Source organism: Zingiber officinale, unplaced genomic scaffold (genome assembly GCF_018446385.1).
Source record: "Zingiber officinale cultivar Zhangliang unplaced genomic scaffold, Zo_v1.1 ctg143, whole genome shotgun sequence".
Classification (NCBI taxonomy): domain Eukaryota; kingdom Viridiplantae; phylum Streptophyta; class Magnoliopsida; order Zingiberales; family Zingiberaceae; genus Zingiber; species Zingiber officinale.
The window spans coordinates 1-17,748 of record NW_024589839.1 but is presented as its reverse complement, the minus strand read 5'-3'; the positions used below and the strand labels follow the sequence as shown (position 1 = coordinate 17,748).

Sequence of the window (17,748 nt, the reverse complement as noted above, 5' to 3'; positions counted from 1 at the left end):
CTCCCACACTGCTTACCTCAAGACAAAGTCTTGGAATTTGCTTCTTGTCTATATTTTTGCAAGTATATTAATGTCTATTCAAGAAGGACGGAGCATCCACGAACCACCACCATATGAGATATACGAGAGGCACGAATTCAATTTATAGAGGATGCAAATAGAAAGCTTCATCTTTATGAACGACTTTGATGGCGACATAGCACTTAGACGATCAACCCAGAACTCGGAAGCAAACCAAAAAATAATAAAGTTAATTTCAGATCTATTACCTAACAAAGTTACATGCAGGATAGGAAAGGTCAAGGATGCCCACGAGTTTTGGACCTGCCTGACCAAACTGTTGGTGCAATCGACCTCTAGGGTTTCGATGTTTGACAATATACCTTAATTTGATCAATTTGACCAAGGGTTGACTCAAACAGAACTTGATGTTTGGGAGAGAGAAGTCTAGTCAAGACTAGATGACTAGCAAAGATAAGTCCTAACCAAAGGTTAGGCAAAGTGGAAGTCATGGTGAGTGAAGTCAGACCCTAATGAGTTAAGATAAGTGGTGGAAATCTCGGTGAGTGAAACCGGACCCTAGTGAGTGAAGCTAGGTGGTGAAAGTCCCGGTGAGTAAAGTCAGGCCTTAGTGAGTGAAGCTAGGTAGTGGAAGTCCTGGTGAGTGAAGTCAACCCTAGTGAGTGGAGCTAGGTGGAGAAAGTCCTGGTGAGTGAAGTCAGACCCTCGTGAGTGAAGGTAGGTGGAGGAAATCCTGGTGAGTGAAGCCAGGCAATGGAAGTCCTAGTGAGTGAAGCTAAACACCCCTAAGGAGGTAACCCTAAGTTTATTGTACTATTTCATTTATTATGTTAACTCAGTGTTGCAGGAGAAGCCCAGACTAGTCGGATGTCTGGCATGAAGTCCAGCTAGGTCGACGGGCTGACCTGATAGCTGGCATAAAGCCCAGACTAGTCGACGGGTTGACCGGATGACTGGCACGAAGTCCAACTAGGTCGACGGGCTGACCTGATAGTTGGCACGAAGTTCATACGGGTCGACGGGCTGACCGGATGTCTGGCAGGTAAGTTAATGTAAGTCACTGGAGGGGAGTGACTTGGTGAAGACGCGTTCCCCGTTTGAGGAAACAGTAGGTGTTTATCCAACTTAAAATCATTTCGGAAATCTAAGTTGATATCGTAACTAGATTCCGGTCTCGGTGAGACAGAATCTAATTATTACTCTTTTATTATATTTGTGCTAATTTTGTCTTGCAGAGTAATATAACTTTTATTTTGCTTCGAACTAACATTTTCTTGCAGGAGGACTTTCTGGAGAAAAGTGGTACGGGCGCTCGGAAGGGATCCGAGCGCCCGAAAGGCAAAATTTTATCTTGTCATCACGAGGAGCGCGCTGATTGGCCGGGCCTACGTCACGGTCCAAGCGCCCGAAAGGGATCCGGGCGCCCAGAGCATCCTATATAAGGAGGTCTCACCCTGGAGCAAAATACAACAACAACATCTTCCAACGACTGCTCTATTGCGCTTTGCTCTTGTGACGCTGATTCTCCGACAACCTGCCGCTCAAGTTCTGTTTATTGTTGTCGGTATTGCTCGTTTTTTTTATAGTTCTTGTACTCAATTTTGTAAACCTGTTTGCAAACTATTAGTCCCAACGAAAGCACTCGACGAGTGCGGACCTTGGAGTAGGAATCGACCAAGACTCCGAACCAAGTAAATTGGTTTGTGTTAGCATTGTTTTATTTTCATTTTTCCGCTACGTACTCGCTTCAAATTTTTAGATCGATATTCACCCCTCCCTCTTCATCGACTCTCACGATCCAACACAAACTTCACGAGGAACCGTCGGAGTTAGAGAATCAAGTCAAAATCGAATCTAAACTCGAGTCAAATCCAACGGAGAAACCTACTGAATTAGGGGATGCGTTTAAGGTCCGTATAATTTACCAAAATACCTTTGTCAATAGTAGTTTAAATTCTCTACATGATAATCTAGATAATTATGAAATTATTTCTAGTACGTTGCATGACAATCTAGATTTTGATCAACTCAATCAAGACTTTACTCAAAATGGCATCGTGACTTGGTTAAACAAAACATTGACCAAATCAATTCAATTCAGACACATTAACTAATTCAGAAAACTTAAAATTAAATAAAAATTTAGAAACAATTAATTCAAATTTAAATTTTAAAAATAAGATTTAGATAAAATCAATAAATATCTTAATATATTATTTAATAATCTAGACAATATCAATCTAGAAAATTCTATCCAAAATGAAGATAATTTAATTAATAAAAAAATTAAATTTTAAAGATAAGATTAATCTAATAAATTCAACTTATAATATAAATTTTAAAAATATATATATAAGGATAAATCCAAACACTTTAATAAAATCAAAATCAAAGTTAACAAATTCAAAATTAAATATTAAAGATAACATCTTAAATAAAAATAATCCATAAAATTCAAAATCAACAATTAATACTTCAATAAAAATAATCCAGAAAATTCAAAATCAACCATTAATACAAAGTTAAAAGATAAAACTTAAAAAAAAATATAATTCAAACAATTCTAATTTAAAAACTAATAAAAACTTAAACACTAAAAATAATCTTAACTTAATAAAATTAAGATTGAAAGAAAATTTAAATATTAAATATACTCCTTTAAAAAAGGACAATTTGACCAATTTAATTAATTCAAAATTTAAAACTTAAATTTAAATTATAAACATTAATTTTAAATAAAATTAACTTTAATTATACAAAAATCTTAAAAGGAAAATCAATAATTTAGGGGAGGCTCCAAATTAGTTGGCACATCCAAAATAACAACTTACCCGGTAGGATAATTAGGATTAGATCAAAAAGAGACAAAAGTTTAACTTAACATACGGTACTGGTGAAGTTTTGGAAGATAGTAGGTTAGGGAAGCTCTGTCTACGCATGTTTAGGAAGATATGGCTTCGATCTGATGTATTTGATTTAGTGGAACTAACTGAAGCTACCCCTTACGAATCCTAACTAGTTAGACCAATGTTTTGTAGTAAGTCTAGTGGATGAGACTATTTGAAAAATCTCGAATGCATGGTTACTTTGATGTCCAAATGACTCACCATAGCCTAGAAATTTATCCAAATAATATCTGTTTGTTGAGTCCAAAGCTGAACCTAAATCTAAAACAAAGTTAAATCAAATCCTAAAATTAAACTTAACTCATCTTACAAAAATTATAGGATTTCCCGATTGAAAACATAGATCGGATAAGATAACTAAAGACTTAAAATTAAATTAAATTAAATTAAAATTAAATTAAATTAAGTTAAATATAAATATTAATTCAAATTAAATTAAATTAAATTAAATTAAATTAAAATAAATTAAATTAAATTAAATTAAATTAAAATCTAAATCTAAATCAAAAATAAAATAAATTAAATTAAATTAAATTAAATTAAAATCTAAATCTAAATCAAAATTAAAATAAAATAAATTAAATTAAATTAAATTAAAATTAAAATTAAAATCTAAATCTAAATCAAAATTAAATTAAATTAATTAAACTAAACTAAATTAAATTAAAATATATTAAATCAAAATAAATTAAATTAAATTAAAATAAATTAACTTAAATTAACTTAAAAATAAAACTTAAAACTTAAAGTAACTTAAAATAAAACTTGAAACTTAAACTAACTTAAAAATAAAATTTAAAACTTAAATTAACTTAAAATCAAAACTTAAAATTTAAATTCACTTCAAATTAAAACTTAAATTAATTAAAATTAAAATCTAAAACTTAAAAATTAACTTAAACTTAAAATTTAAAACATCAAATTAAACTTTTAAACTTAAAATTTAAACATAAAATTAAATTTTAAAATTAAATTAAAATTAAATTAAATTATACTTAAATTAAACCTAAACTTAAACTTAAAATTAAAAATAATTCTAATCTATATTATTCAACTTAAATTTAACAACTTATTTAATTTAAATTTACTTAATTCTTAACCTTAATTAGAAAAAAATAACCTAACCAACCCATCTCCTAACTTATTTAAAATATTTCAAATATTTTTTTTAAAAAAAACTTTTAAAAATTATTTTAAAAACCTTTTTAAAATTATTTGAAAATTATTTTTACAACTTAATTTAAAACTTAATTAATAAAAAAATAAATCAATCAACATTGAATTAACTTAAACTTTAAACTTTATTAAATAATAAGTAGATAATTAAAACTTAATTTTTTAGTCTAATCTTATTTATGAACTTAGGTTGACTTATCAATACCTTAATTTAACCTAATTAAAACTGTTACTCTAATTCATTGTAAAACAAATCTAACTGTACATTAAAACGTTAATCAAAATTTTAACTTCACTTTAATTAAATCATATCTCAATTAAAGATTGACTTAATTTGAACCTTAACTTTATTTTATTTAATAATTTTAACAAATTTAACTCTCAATTAATACTGACTTAATTTGTTTAAGTTAAATCTAATAAATAGGATGATGTAAATGAAAAATTAAATTATAACTTAGACACTCATTAAATCAATCAATTAATATGAAATATAAATTATTTTAATAAAATAAGTATTAAATTATTGAACCGAGTCAAGTAAAGTTAATCAATAAATCATTAATAATGATTAACTATTAATGAAAGAACTCTATTTATTAACCATTGATAAAGTTAATCAATTAAGTAGTACCAAATTATTTCATTCAACCTTAAACTAAAGATTAACTTCATACACCTAAACCTAAATCTAAAATTAATTATTTAATCAAACGTAAGTGAACAATCATAATAAGATATAAATAATTTTGATGAATATTAGTATTACGAACAGTAAATTCCCTAGGCACTAAGGTAGAAACTCTTATTGTTAACAAAGATAACGTGCTAGGTTAAAGGGGAGTAATAGATTCAGGAGAAGTAATAAATTCAGAGGAGGAATAAATTCAGGAAGAGTAATAAGTTAAGGAGGAGAATTAATAACTTTAAATATTTAAAATATTTTTGAAAACTGTTTCATTTTTTCTTTTGCATTTTCAAAATTGTAAAGTTATAACCTTACAAATTTCAAAAGTATTTTAAAAGATGAATTTTTAAATCCAGTTTGCTAACTGCTTAAATTTCTGAAATATTACTTTCAACGATATTTTTTTTTTAAAAAAAAAAACAACTTACCTACCGTTTAAGTTTTGAAATTTTGGAATTAAAAAAAATATTTTTCAAATAACTTGGCATAGTTTTCAAAATCTTAATTCAATTTTATCATTCCTTATATCTTTTTCAAATTTTTATTTCTTGAAAAAGACTTTTAAAAGTTTTCAGGAGTTATCTTAAAAATCGAGTTATTTTCATTATTTTTGTAAAAACTTTTTTCTTTTACAAACCTTATGAAAAATTAGTAGTTTTTTAAAACAACTTCAAATCTTTTAAGTTATTTTTACTTATCATATTCTTGCTTTTTGAAAATCTTATATTTTGAAAACTAAGTATTTGCAAACAATTTCAAAATCACTTTATTAACTTAGTCTTTTCAAGTCCATTAACTTTTTACCTTCGAAAAATACTTTATTTTCAAAAGTTAATTGACTTATTTTCTAATGTTAAACTCCCCAAATAATCCTGACTATTTTTCTACTGTCAAGTTTTTTAGTTGCTTTACTTAGCCAATTTTTTTCGTGACTTGTTTCATTTTTTTTTTATCAATACCAAAAGGGGAGGATTAGGTGGATTAAGTTAGTAAAAATTTAGACAAAACACCAAAATAAAAAATCTCAAAAATCTAGACAAAAACACCAAAAATAATCTAAAACCAAAATCTATCTAGTTATTTTTGCAAATTTTTTACTAATTTAACCCAGGTTGTTATTACATCAAAAAGGGAGAGATTATTGGTGCGGTTAGCACTAACGGTCTAACTCAGGTTTTGATGAATGACAAAGTAAGTTAAGTTCAGTTTGTTGTGATCTAACGATCTAACGGGTGTGCAAGAGAAGTCCAGATAGGTCAACAGCCGACTAGATATCTGGCAAGAAATCCAGTTAGGTTGATGGGCCGACCGGATAACTGGTGCAAAGCCCAGCTAGGTCGACATACTACTGGATAGCTGGCACGAAGTCCAGACAGGCCGACAAGCTGATCGGATGTTTGGCATGAAGCCCAGCTAGGTCGACGGGTCGACCGGATAGCTGGCACGAAGTCCAAACAGGTCGATGGGTTGACCGAATATCTGGTAGAATGGTAAGTGAATGTAAGTCACTGGAGGTGAGTGACTTGATGAGGACGCGTTCCTAGTTAGGGAACTTAGGCGTCGATCCAACTTAGATCTATTTCGGAAAACTAAGTTGAGATCGTGACTAGATTCTGGTCTCGTGGAGACATAATCTAATTACTACTCTATTTGACTATAATGTGCTAACACTTTGTTTTGCAGGTAGTATAAGTTTTATTTGCCTCGGACTAACTTTGTCTTGCAGGAAAGCAGCCTGTTAGAAAAGAAAGTTCGGGCGCCCGGAGTGGTCTTGGCGCCCGGAACTGGTCTAGGCGCCCAGAAGGTAAATTTTATCTCGACAGCTTGGTGCGCGCCGATTGATTGGACGACGACAAGGTCCAGGCACCCAGAAGGGATCCGGGCGCCCGGAGCACTCCTATAAAAGAAGCCTTGCACAAGAACTTCTAACACAATCTTTCTTTGTGATTGCTCTCGTGCACGATGCTCCTAAGACGCTCTTGTTACGCTACGAAGCTTCTCCAATAACCAACGATTCATTCCTTATTTTCTTGTTGTCGGTAATTTCATTTTACAAATTCTTGTACTTATTCTGTAATCTTTTTACGAACTACTAGTGATTGTCCAACGAAAGCACTCTCATGTGCGGGCCTTGGAGTAGGAGTCGACGAAAGCTCTGAACCAAGTAAAATTGATTTTGTTAGCATTGTGCTTGTTATTTTCGCTGCGTACTCGATTTGATTTTCAAATTCTCGACGATCGCTATTCACCCCCCCCCCCCCTTCTAGCGAACTTTACGATCCAACAAAATCCAGCTGTATTAATGGTGGGCCCTAGCCCTAAAATCAAAGTTAGAAAAATCTCTTACTTTTTGAACTTAGTAAGGATACAAGTTAGTTAAACACAAACAATTAACATTAAAAGAAATAACAACTTATAAAAACAATAAGTAAGAAGGCTAGGATTTTTACTTGGCAACCTAGGTGGTTGTTAATCTATGTCAGTTGCAAAACTCCACTCAAAAGAATCTCCTTTGTTGAAGGTGGAGAAGTCTCTTACACTTTTTAATAGCTCAGAAATTAACTAAGAATTGAATACAAAAGTTATTATTAATTCCTTCCTTCGGGAGGTTTTTTATAACCTCCTGGAAAAAGTTATCATTGCTTGGAGACACCTCCAAAGCCATTCAGGGCACCTCCAATGTGGATAAAGTTTTATCAACGTTCCAACGGTCAGCCAACGGCTCTGTCTGGTTAGAGGCGTCTCCGAGCTTGCACAAGGCTCCTCCGTGCCTTTTCATCTGAGGTGCCTCAAACACCTTTGAGGTGCCTTTGCGCCTTTGCTGGAGGCGCCCTCAATCACAAGTGAGGCACCTCGGGTCTTCAAGATTAACTTCCAAGTTGGTGTTCTTCGATCTCGCTCGCTTGGGGTGATACTCAGGTCATCCGAAATTGAGCCTACCCAAATCCAACTCTGACATTCTCCTCGAGCAGGCTTCCTCCCCGATTTCTCGTCCCTCGAACGTTGCGCACGTCCTTCTCGTCCATTGATGTACTCTTTCACAATACCTCATTCCTCGAATGCACCGAACATGTCGACTCGCTTCCTGTGTCATCCTTTTCGCTAGCTGAAGGGATGATTAAGTCTGTTTCTGCAATCCTTTCACTAGCTGAAGGGGCGATTATCTTGTCCCTAATAGCTCCTTTTCGTTAGCTGAAAGGACGATTGCATAAAGAAAGATAAGCAACCACTAGTCTCGCCGACCGAGCACCACACTCAGTCAAATAATTGAGGACAATCGGGAAGCTCTGAAGGGACGAGCCAGCAGGCCTAACGACACTGTTGAGCAGGTGAAGCCCGGCCGAGTGAACGTCGGTCGACTGATCTTATCATATCCTTTTGAGAGTTTGTGTCGCTGACAGCAGGGCATGTCCAGCAGGTAAATTGTACTTTAGAAGTTTTCAGGTTGCCACGTCAAAGAATTGCATGGCTGCGTAAGGAATGGTGTCAGAGAAACTTTTCGTCTTGAATTTTCCTAGGACACCAAGGAAAACATGCATATGCATTGAAACACGTGTATGAGCACTACAATGATACTATAAAAGGGGTTTTCCATCCACAGTAAAAGATATGCGCCTTTTGAATCCTTTAGCTACAATATTCCATTTCTTGAGATCGTCAGAGACAGACTTGAGCGTCGAAGGGTCAACGCCGAGAACCCTTTCCCGGCCCAGCATTGATGTTTTTGTGTTGTAGGGTTATGTGGAGCCATCACCACGTCAATCTCAAAGTCACATCCCCAGCTTGTCATCCTCACTGTCTCTAGACAGGATCAACACATATGCAACAACTAGGGGTGTCAATTTGGATAGGTCAGGTGGGTTCTAGTCGGGTCGAAACAAGAATATTATAAAAAAATCTCAACCTGAATCTTACTCAAACCTGAACTCAATTTGAAAACCCTAAACTCGACCAACTCAAATAACCCAACCAACTCGAATAACCTGCTCGACCCAAGTTTTTTTTTTTTTTTATCATTTTCTTATAATTCTTTATTTTTATCTCAATATTCTATTATTGTTATACTAACATTATACTCTATATATATATATATTATCTTAATTTTTAAAATAAAATTTAATTTAATCTTAAACAAAATAAAGCTCCTAAATTCTAAATTCAGATGAATCCAGATCAACCTAAACCTAAACCAATTCAAAAAATCCCAACTTGAACCCAACTCAAACATAAAAACTTCCAACCCTAATTCGATATTTTTCGATCGTCTCAGATCGGATTGGCAGGACGGATTCATTTTTGACACCCATACCCCAACCCACTTGCCTTGATAGTGTATGTCACCTTCGTTTAGCTTCTTGTACATACTCCAAACACTGTAAATTCTAGTCCAAGAAGGTGAAGTGAATTTGGAGTTGTGGTTCAAAGAAGCTGCAATCTCAAACAGCTGAGAATGGCCTTCGACTGCTCTCCAACACCACCAGGAGCTCATCAGAATCAGCAGCGATGGCTGGAATTGTACAGCCAAGCCTTCCTCCACCAGTAAAGCTAAATTTTGCAGTTTGGAGCAGAAATACAGACCGAACAGCTTCAGTGTGACCACCAGAAGGAACACCCCACCTCTCGCGGTAGAAATCCTTCCGGCCATGGTGATTACCGCGCTTTTGCTTCGAAGTGGAATGCAAAACCGAGCAAGCTTCTCCGGTGGGCGATCCTTCTATCTCCGGAGATGCAAAGGCCATAAAAGAATCGAATTTGGAACTAACGAACTCTTCAAAAAGCTTCGTTGGTGACCTAAACCAGGTTTAATCCACAAAGCTACCCTTTTCTCCACGAATTAGACACGAAAAGCTTTGAATAACCGAATCCTCGAGAAATCTCTAACCTTTAAGCTCGAGCTCACTCCGAAGCTTGATCTAATCGAGTTCGTCATTTCGGGACGGTCTAGTGGTTAGCGCATGAAATGTTATCATCAAAAGGTATAGGGTTCAAATTTCAGCAAAGTCGAGATAAATACTTCCTTTATTTGTTAGTCATCATTCCAAAGACTAATAGTCGTCCGTCATTTATCTCCTCCGAGTTGACTCTAAGATAGATTGGCAGGAGCACTAGGACGAGCATATTCATCTTTTGTCATCTTGATCTAACCGAGTTCGCCGATGATCAGACTCAAAATACAGGTAATTGCAACGAAGTTACCTCGAAGCAAGGATCCAATTCCAACCTTCGTCACCGTCGCCGGACGAGACAGATCATGGAGATTGGGGAAGATTTATTTATAAATACGAAATGGACGGCTGGATATCACCGAAAGCATCTTAATTAAGTACGCAGCACACGCCGAAGCATCTTAGTTCTCATGTCATAATTATGATGGACCGGAACGCGAACCGCTCCCGCTCATTTTGTTCGGCCCGGGCCTTGGAATATTCCAACTGTCAAAACGAACCTAATTAAATAATTTTTTAAAAAAATAATTGGTATAATAAAGTAAGAATATTAATATCTAATACGATTGACTCAACTTATTTAACAACTTAATAAATGTACTACAAGACAAATTCATCTAAGCAAATTAGGCAAACTTGATCGAGCATACCGGTCAACTCGATCAACTCATCCAACCAAATTCACGATCCACACTTGAATTCACATGTTTTAAGTACTTCGCAATTTCGAGAACTTGGCTCTCTTTCACTCTCGAGTCCAATTGATTGAGAGGACGGAATTGTAAGTATCAATCTTTAGATTGCCAAAACATCTACATTTGGTCCCAATCGAGCGATCCATCTTGGAATGCAATATCTGAGTGGTGAAGTCGGTTTCGCGCTAGTTTACTCATGACCGCAAGGCCTGAAACCGAAAGATCATGTTAGAAGAAGATAGTTAGTTAGTCAAGTTATTATCGACGATGATAGCATTCTCTGTTCGAACACATGCTGCATCAAAGATGAGTCTGAAAAGTTTATTTACCTTCGATCACTTTGTATAGCGAAGACCACCATCGGTCTCGAGAGACTTGATGCTCTTCCAACTTCTCTTCGATCTCCTTGTCGTGCTTCCCCTCTAGAACATTTTGCAATGTGATCACGGCATCCTTTGTTCGTTTAAGGATGCTGTTGTCGTCTTCGATCTCGAGACGCTGGAGGTCAGTTTGTGAAGAAGTCAGGCTGACACCGAGAGCAAATTGGGCGGCGGCTATCCAGCGGGAAGAGGCCAACCATCTCCTTTGGCCTTCTTGTCGCTTGATATCTTCCCTCCGGGATCGATTCTCACCATCTACAAACACCAAACTCTGTAGATACACGAAAGCCATTAGTGCTTACAATTCGTTACTCGGTACAATTTCTGCCAAACCAATTGTAAACATGAACTTAAGGAGAACAACGCCGAGTAATTCAAAACTCCAATACGCGCAACATTGTAGTTTGCATGTTTGACGAATCATAAAACTAAGTAAACTGACAAGATTTGACATCAAAAATTGATAAAGGGAGTGTGAGAGAGCTAATGAGTACCCGGAGGTATTGAGCGTTGGCAGATCCAGTACTTTGAACCATTTTGGAGAAAGCACTTCCATCGTTCGATAAAAGATTCTCAGGGGTGTCGAACTCCAACACCTGCAGATCATACGAGATCACAAAGCTCAGAGAAAGAACTAATAAAGTTTTACATGTCATGTCTTAGTTTAGTTGCACAAAGAGAGTTGTGAACCAATACATCGCTCAGAAAATTATTGCAATTTAAAGGCACGGATGTAGCCGTAGTAAGGCAGATACCAATGTCATTTGCCCCGGTCAAGTCCAGCTGGTGAGGCAAAGCACTATATTGAAATGGTAGGTGGTGAGGGTAGGAGGGCAAAGCACAATGATGAGGGACATACGGCAAAGCACAATGTTAATATGGGCTCCGGAGGTCAGGCCAGGTCAGGTTATGCGTAACAAAATTTAAAGAATTTGTCCGCCTGATCAGTCAATCTATTATCAATTTGGGATGATTGTAAGTTATGAGTCGAACATTCTATCTTGTCGGAGATGTTGAGCTTTACGTGGATGAGATTGGCATTCCAATTTAGTCTCGTGTTAGAATATATAATATCATAATCTGACAATAAGGAGAACAAAAAGACTGCAAGTAGATTATCGGTTCATCCAGATGTATGGTAATTGAACTGAGGAAATACCTTGCCAGCACTGAGAAGAAGAAGCCGATCACAATCGATGATGGTATTCAATCGATGAGCTATAATGAGCATCGTGCAAGATTTGAATTCTTCCCTTATTGTTTTCTGGATAAGAGCATCAGTTCTAACATCCACAGCTGCTGTAGCTTCATCGAGGACAAGAATCTTTGATCTCCTTAACAATGCTCGTGAAAGACTGAGAAGTTGTCTTTGTCCGACACTGAAATTCTCCCCAGCTTCCGAGACCTAATTAATGGGTACGGCACATGTAGGTTAAATAAAAAAAATAAGCATGTTCATTGCTGTAGTTGCTGACATGGTATCCAAAGAAAAAAAGTGTATCGAAAGACAATCCCAAGATGCTTCACCAATTAAAGGAATTCAAGAACTATCGCTTATATGTACAAGCCTGAACAACCACAGCACTCGTAACAAGGATTTAGTACGTGATGATGAAAAAGTTATGTTTTACAAAAACATCCAACAACTACGAAGGATGTCAATGTATATTGTAAGAATAAGATGAACTATACCTCTGCATCAAGCCCCAATGAATTCCTTCGAATCACATCTTTTAGATGAGCTCTCTCTAACGCTTCCCAGAGATCAGCATCATTGTGCTCATTGAAGGGATCCAGATTAAACCGAACAGTTCCTGGAGAGTTTTACGAACCAAACAGTTACATACACAAACAAAGAAGAGCTCGGTGGCATAGAGAAGATAGAAAGACATTTTCCACTGACAATGAACCCAAAGACTAACTTAGCCGAACAAAAATAATGTAGGTGCAAACAAACCAAATGGTTAAACATAAAATAGTTTACACTATATGAATCGACACAAATTTCTTAAACCAAACAAATAGGCCACAGACGCTTTCCGACACTCACTAGAAACGCATAAAGTGAGATACTTATGTTTTAAAAAAAATAAACCCTAAACAAACTTTGAAACTTACCACCTATGTCACTGCTAAATTTAGCAAATCTTGCTAAGAAGGCAAATCTAGTTTTAATTCAAGGAATCATACTGAAGTAGAAGAAATAATACCTGAAAAAAGAACTGGCGATTGTGGTATTATGCCAAGGACTTTACGCAGATCCCATAGACCGAATTTAGAAACATCATACTCATCAATAAATATTTGTCCTTGCTCAAGTTCCACGATACGAAACAAAGCATTAAGCATGCTGGATTTTCCAGCCCCAGTTCTACCAACAATTCCAACTTTTTCACTCCCTTCTATTTTAAATGATATGCCATGAAGAACAGGGGGAAGCTCTGGCCTATAACGAAGCACAACTTCCTGAAATCTAATAGTTCCGGCAGAAGGCCAACCTGGAGGAGGTCTACTATTTTCAATTACAGGTGGAGCTTCAGAAGGCAATTCTATGTATGTTCCAACTCGCTCAACAGCATTTAAACTATTTTCAGCAAGACTTGCAAGTCTTAGAACCGCTGTCAATAGGTTGGTGATGTTCAAAGCATAAGTAAGAAGTAAACCCATTGTAGATGCAAATGCTTTTTGATTTTCTGCACGTTGGTTTTGCACAACAGCAAAAGTTGCTGTGAACCATATCATAACACCTCCCAGTGTCTCCAACCGAATGGCAAGCCACCGATTAGCACTCATGTTAACAAGTGTGAATCTCACATTATTGTCCATTGACCTACCATTGATGTTGGCCATTCTGTCATAAGCTTTGTAGGCCCGGATGGTCGATAAACCATTCAATGCTTCAGAAAATTGTGCGTAAACTGGAGATCTGGTGATAGAATCAAGACGCTTTACTTCACGTGCAGTACTCTGGAGAATAAAGTTATTTTTAAATAAGAATGATATCAGTGCTATCATTACCTAAGAAAAATAATCAGAACTGAAACTCTAAACAAGTAGACAGAAACCATTTTTCATACTTTTGAATGACTAAATTCAATAGAAGACATAATGGATATGGGTTTTTGCATGAACAATAAGAAATCTCTTCATCTTTAAAACAGAATTTTCACCCTTCAAGACACCAATAAGGGAGCAAGAGTTGCATTACTATAGAAATCCAAGTGAGCAAAGGACTAGTTTAGACAAAATGGCAATGGACCGCCAAAGTTGGCACGTCCATGATGTAAGCAATGGATGACAAACACTGGTGGCAGATTAGTCATTGATTCTTATGGAACCTGACATGACTACGGAAGACATGAGTAACTGGGTAGGTTGGGGAGAATACAAGGAAAACACCAAATGTTACACACATATGCCTGCTAAGTACAAATTCCAAAGAGCTAGCATGATGAGAATCTTCATTTGTCCAGCTATGAAAAATTTTCACAAACTTTGTGCTGAATAAAATCGAATAGTTCTATGAAGGCAGAGAAGTCAAGCAGAATGACATCACAGTGTTAATCAAAACCTGATGAAGGTTAGACAACTACAGTGAGAATGGGAAGAACAATACCCAGAGAAAGTGATGCATCTTTCCTTGCATCTAGAAGATGCAACGAATATAGAGAGACAGGAATCTGATGCAATTGGAGACATGTAGCTGAGTGAAGATGGTGGTATACACAGAATGACCATTGCAACTTTTTTTCATCCTTTTGTGTGTGTGTGTGCGTGTAGCAACACGCTACATTGGTGACCTCAAACCATGAGTTGTTTATACCTATTTAGTCAATCTCATGTCCTCATCCGTATATTGGCTCTGCAAGTATAAGGTATTGATGTGACACCCTTGAGCTAATTGATAGTGATACTTGCGATGAAGCCAACATGTAGTAACATTCACTTATTGTAGATCGGGAGACTGAATGGGATAACACCCACATGTCTATATTAATGCTCACTGATTGTTGTCTTCATATAGTGATCTTGCATTGGTTCTATGTTTACTCACATGGATGTTAATACCTACAATAACAAGCAATTGTAATATTTGTTGTAGCAATGATAGTTTCCATTGTCACACTGCATTTCGTTTGCTACTTTAACTGGCCTCTAGTTTCAAGATTGTTATGGAATCGCTAGAAGTCATCAGGTAACTGCTAATTTAATGAAAGCTAAATAACAAAACAGGATATTTTAGAGGGGAAATAAAAACATGTTTAACTTAGTTAGCAATTACCTGATAATACAAATAGGCAGCGTAGAATAAAATCAGAAGCGGCAGTATTGCCCACAAAGATGTAGTGCTCACGATGCCAATTAAAACAAAAGTTGAGAGAAGCTGTGAGACTTGTCCTAGGAACATATTAACAAAGACTGCGACATTGCGATCGATATCACCGAGATCTTTTGCAAACCTATTAATTATGCGTCCAAGTGGATTGGTGTGAAAAAATACCATGGGAGCTCTTAATATGGAATGAAGCATAGCATCATGCAGCCTCTTTGCAGCATAAAGACTTGAAACAATGAGCCAATACGAGTTTGTCAGAGTCACAAGTACCTAAGCCAAAATTAAAACCAGAAAAGTTCAGTATCTATTAAGCAAAATTTGAGCCAACTTAGTACTGCTGAAAGTTGATGACATTGTGCAATTAGAAATTAGAATCATCACTTCCATGGTAGAAGTACCTGACCAAAAGAAAGCATAGCATAAATCAGGTTATAGAATCCTGGTCCGTGGTCCTTTGGAGAGCTCTGGTCTGTCCAGACACTTAACCATGTGCTACTTGAAACTCGGAGAACTTCAGTCAAAGCATAGCAAGAGAATAGTATCACGACTACCCACAATCCACCCAAAGCATTTTTATACCTGCAATAGATACGGTTGAACAGATTTTTAGTATAACATTGTCCTTGTGCCAATGCTGATTTAAATGCTACATGGATCTTATCCTTCATTTGAGCTGCTTTATGAAAATCTATATATCACTAGGAAGGGTGAAAGCAAATACAATTATTAAAAAGAAGAAAAAAAGAGTTGATTTTAAATAAGTTTGATCTGGTTTAATGGCAGCTTTCATTAAATTTTTTTTCAAAAGAAATAATAGCTATTAAAATGGAAAATTTACTAAAAATAGAAAATGTTTAAAGGAATTTCCACACAAACCCACAGCAACTGCAGAAACACTGCCTATCGAGAAAAGAAAATTTGGTGATCAGCAAGCAAGGAAATGAATATACAGATGTCTGACAGATAGATACAGGTTAAAATGCTATGTAATAAAAGGTAAGAAAAAGCGTAGTAAACAGCTAGAAAATTATTTAAAGAAGCAAAGGAATTAGCCAGTAAATGTAACAGCAAAGAGAACTTGCTCATAAAGCTCATTGCAGTCATTCCTAAATCATTTTATTCAAATTTGAGAAGCATGTAAATTTTCATTTAAATGGGTGATGCATTTAAAGGAAAACTAATTGCCAAGTGCTAGAGTTGCTTTCGCTAAACTAATGTGACAAGCTCACTTTTTTTACTCAACTCTTTTGTCAATTGGGAGTAATGAAAGTGTATGAGTTGAATGAGGTTGAATAATTGCTTAGCAAGAACTTCAAGCACAATTTGGTCCAGTTACCACTTACCACCCTATTAATGCTTGAATTTGAGATGCAATAATGCACTAAATCACACACCACAAGTGTGCGGGCACTCAAAGAATTGAAGAAGTACAACAAGTTATACACTAGGAGTCACATCAACTGGATGCTTGTAAAGCTTTCCTCAGTCACCAGAAGGAAACAACTACTTTAAAAGCAAAAAACATCTACCTTGCAAGGAAAACAAAGTCATGTAGTGTGATTAAGATAGTAAGAAAACATTTACCTTGTAAGAACCTTCAAACTAACAACACCAGTTTCACGTTCCTCTTGTTTAATAAGTGCTGACTTCCCTTCTTTTTCTTTACTTGGTTTCTCTTCACTCTTCAACAAAGGCTTCAGTGTCACCTGTCCATTTTCAGATAGCTTTTCAGGTGCTTCAGCATTTTCTCCTTGTTTTTCTTCTACTTGTTCTTCCATTTTCCCAGCATTTTCCATTAACTTTTGAAAAAGGGTTCCATTGGCACTGAGTTCTTCAAAAGTACCCTCTTCTTTCACCATTCCTTCATTAACCAGGATAATCTTGTCCACATTTGGAAGAAAATGTAACTGGTTAGTTACCAGGACACGAGTTTTATCTCTAAGTTGGTCTTTGATGCATTTATCGAAAACCTGGATTAAAATGAAGCATAAATCAGAATGTGATGAAGAAAAGACGTACTTGAACAAAGATCTCATACTTCTAAAAATATGAATATAAGGTAGACATTTTTTGAAAATAAAACAAACAATTAGAATTTACAGCACTACATAGCTAGATAAAAATAGCCTTCATACTTCATAGCAAAAGGAAAGGTAGCCATTTCTACATGAGTAGATGTTGTCTCCCCCAGAAAAAAGTTTGATTACTCAAAAGCCAAAAATTGCATTGGTCATTGGGTGTTTGTTTAAACTAGAAAGAGAACTGGAATTTCCAGGAGTTAAAACAATAAAGGCTACTTAAACCACCAAATTTGATGCTAAAATAGTACAATTGATGATGATTTGGATAGGATACCTGTCGACCAACATGAGCATCCAATGCGCTCAGAGGATCATCAAATATATACACATCTGAATCAGAATATACTGCTCTGGCCATAGAAACTCTTTGCTTTTGTCCACCACTTATATTCACTCCCCTTTCACCAATCTCTGTAAGATCACCACCCTAACAAAACAAAATGGACAGAAATTTATCAGGGAATATATCCCCCATCAAAAACAGGATCAAGAGTTTGTAGAATATAATTCAATAAATTT

General features: G+C 35.6%; 1 protein-coding gene across 1 annotated transcript; it reads right to left on the bottom strand.

The window, feature by feature from the left end:
* Positions 1–10,287: 10,287 nt before the first annotated feature.
* LOC122036353 (ABC transporter C family member 2-like) lies at positions 10,288–17,662 on the bottom strand. Its single transcript, XM_042595650.1, has 10 exons — positions 17,504–17,662; positions 16,733–17,118; positions 15,547–15,727; positions 15,095–15,418; positions 13,023–13,779; positions 12,505–12,626; positions 11,972–12,217; positions 11,307–11,408; positions 10,762–11,083; positions 10,288–10,641 (listed from the first exon to the last, which is right to left on the bottom strand). The coding sequence occupies exons 1-10, from the start codon at positions 17,585–17,587 to the stop codon at positions 10,550–10,552; spliced, it is 2,616 nt and encodes an 871-aa protein (XP_042451584.1). The 5' UTR covers positions 17,588–17,662; the 3' UTR covers positions 10,288–10,549.
* Positions 17,663–17,748: the final 86 nt, after the last annotated feature.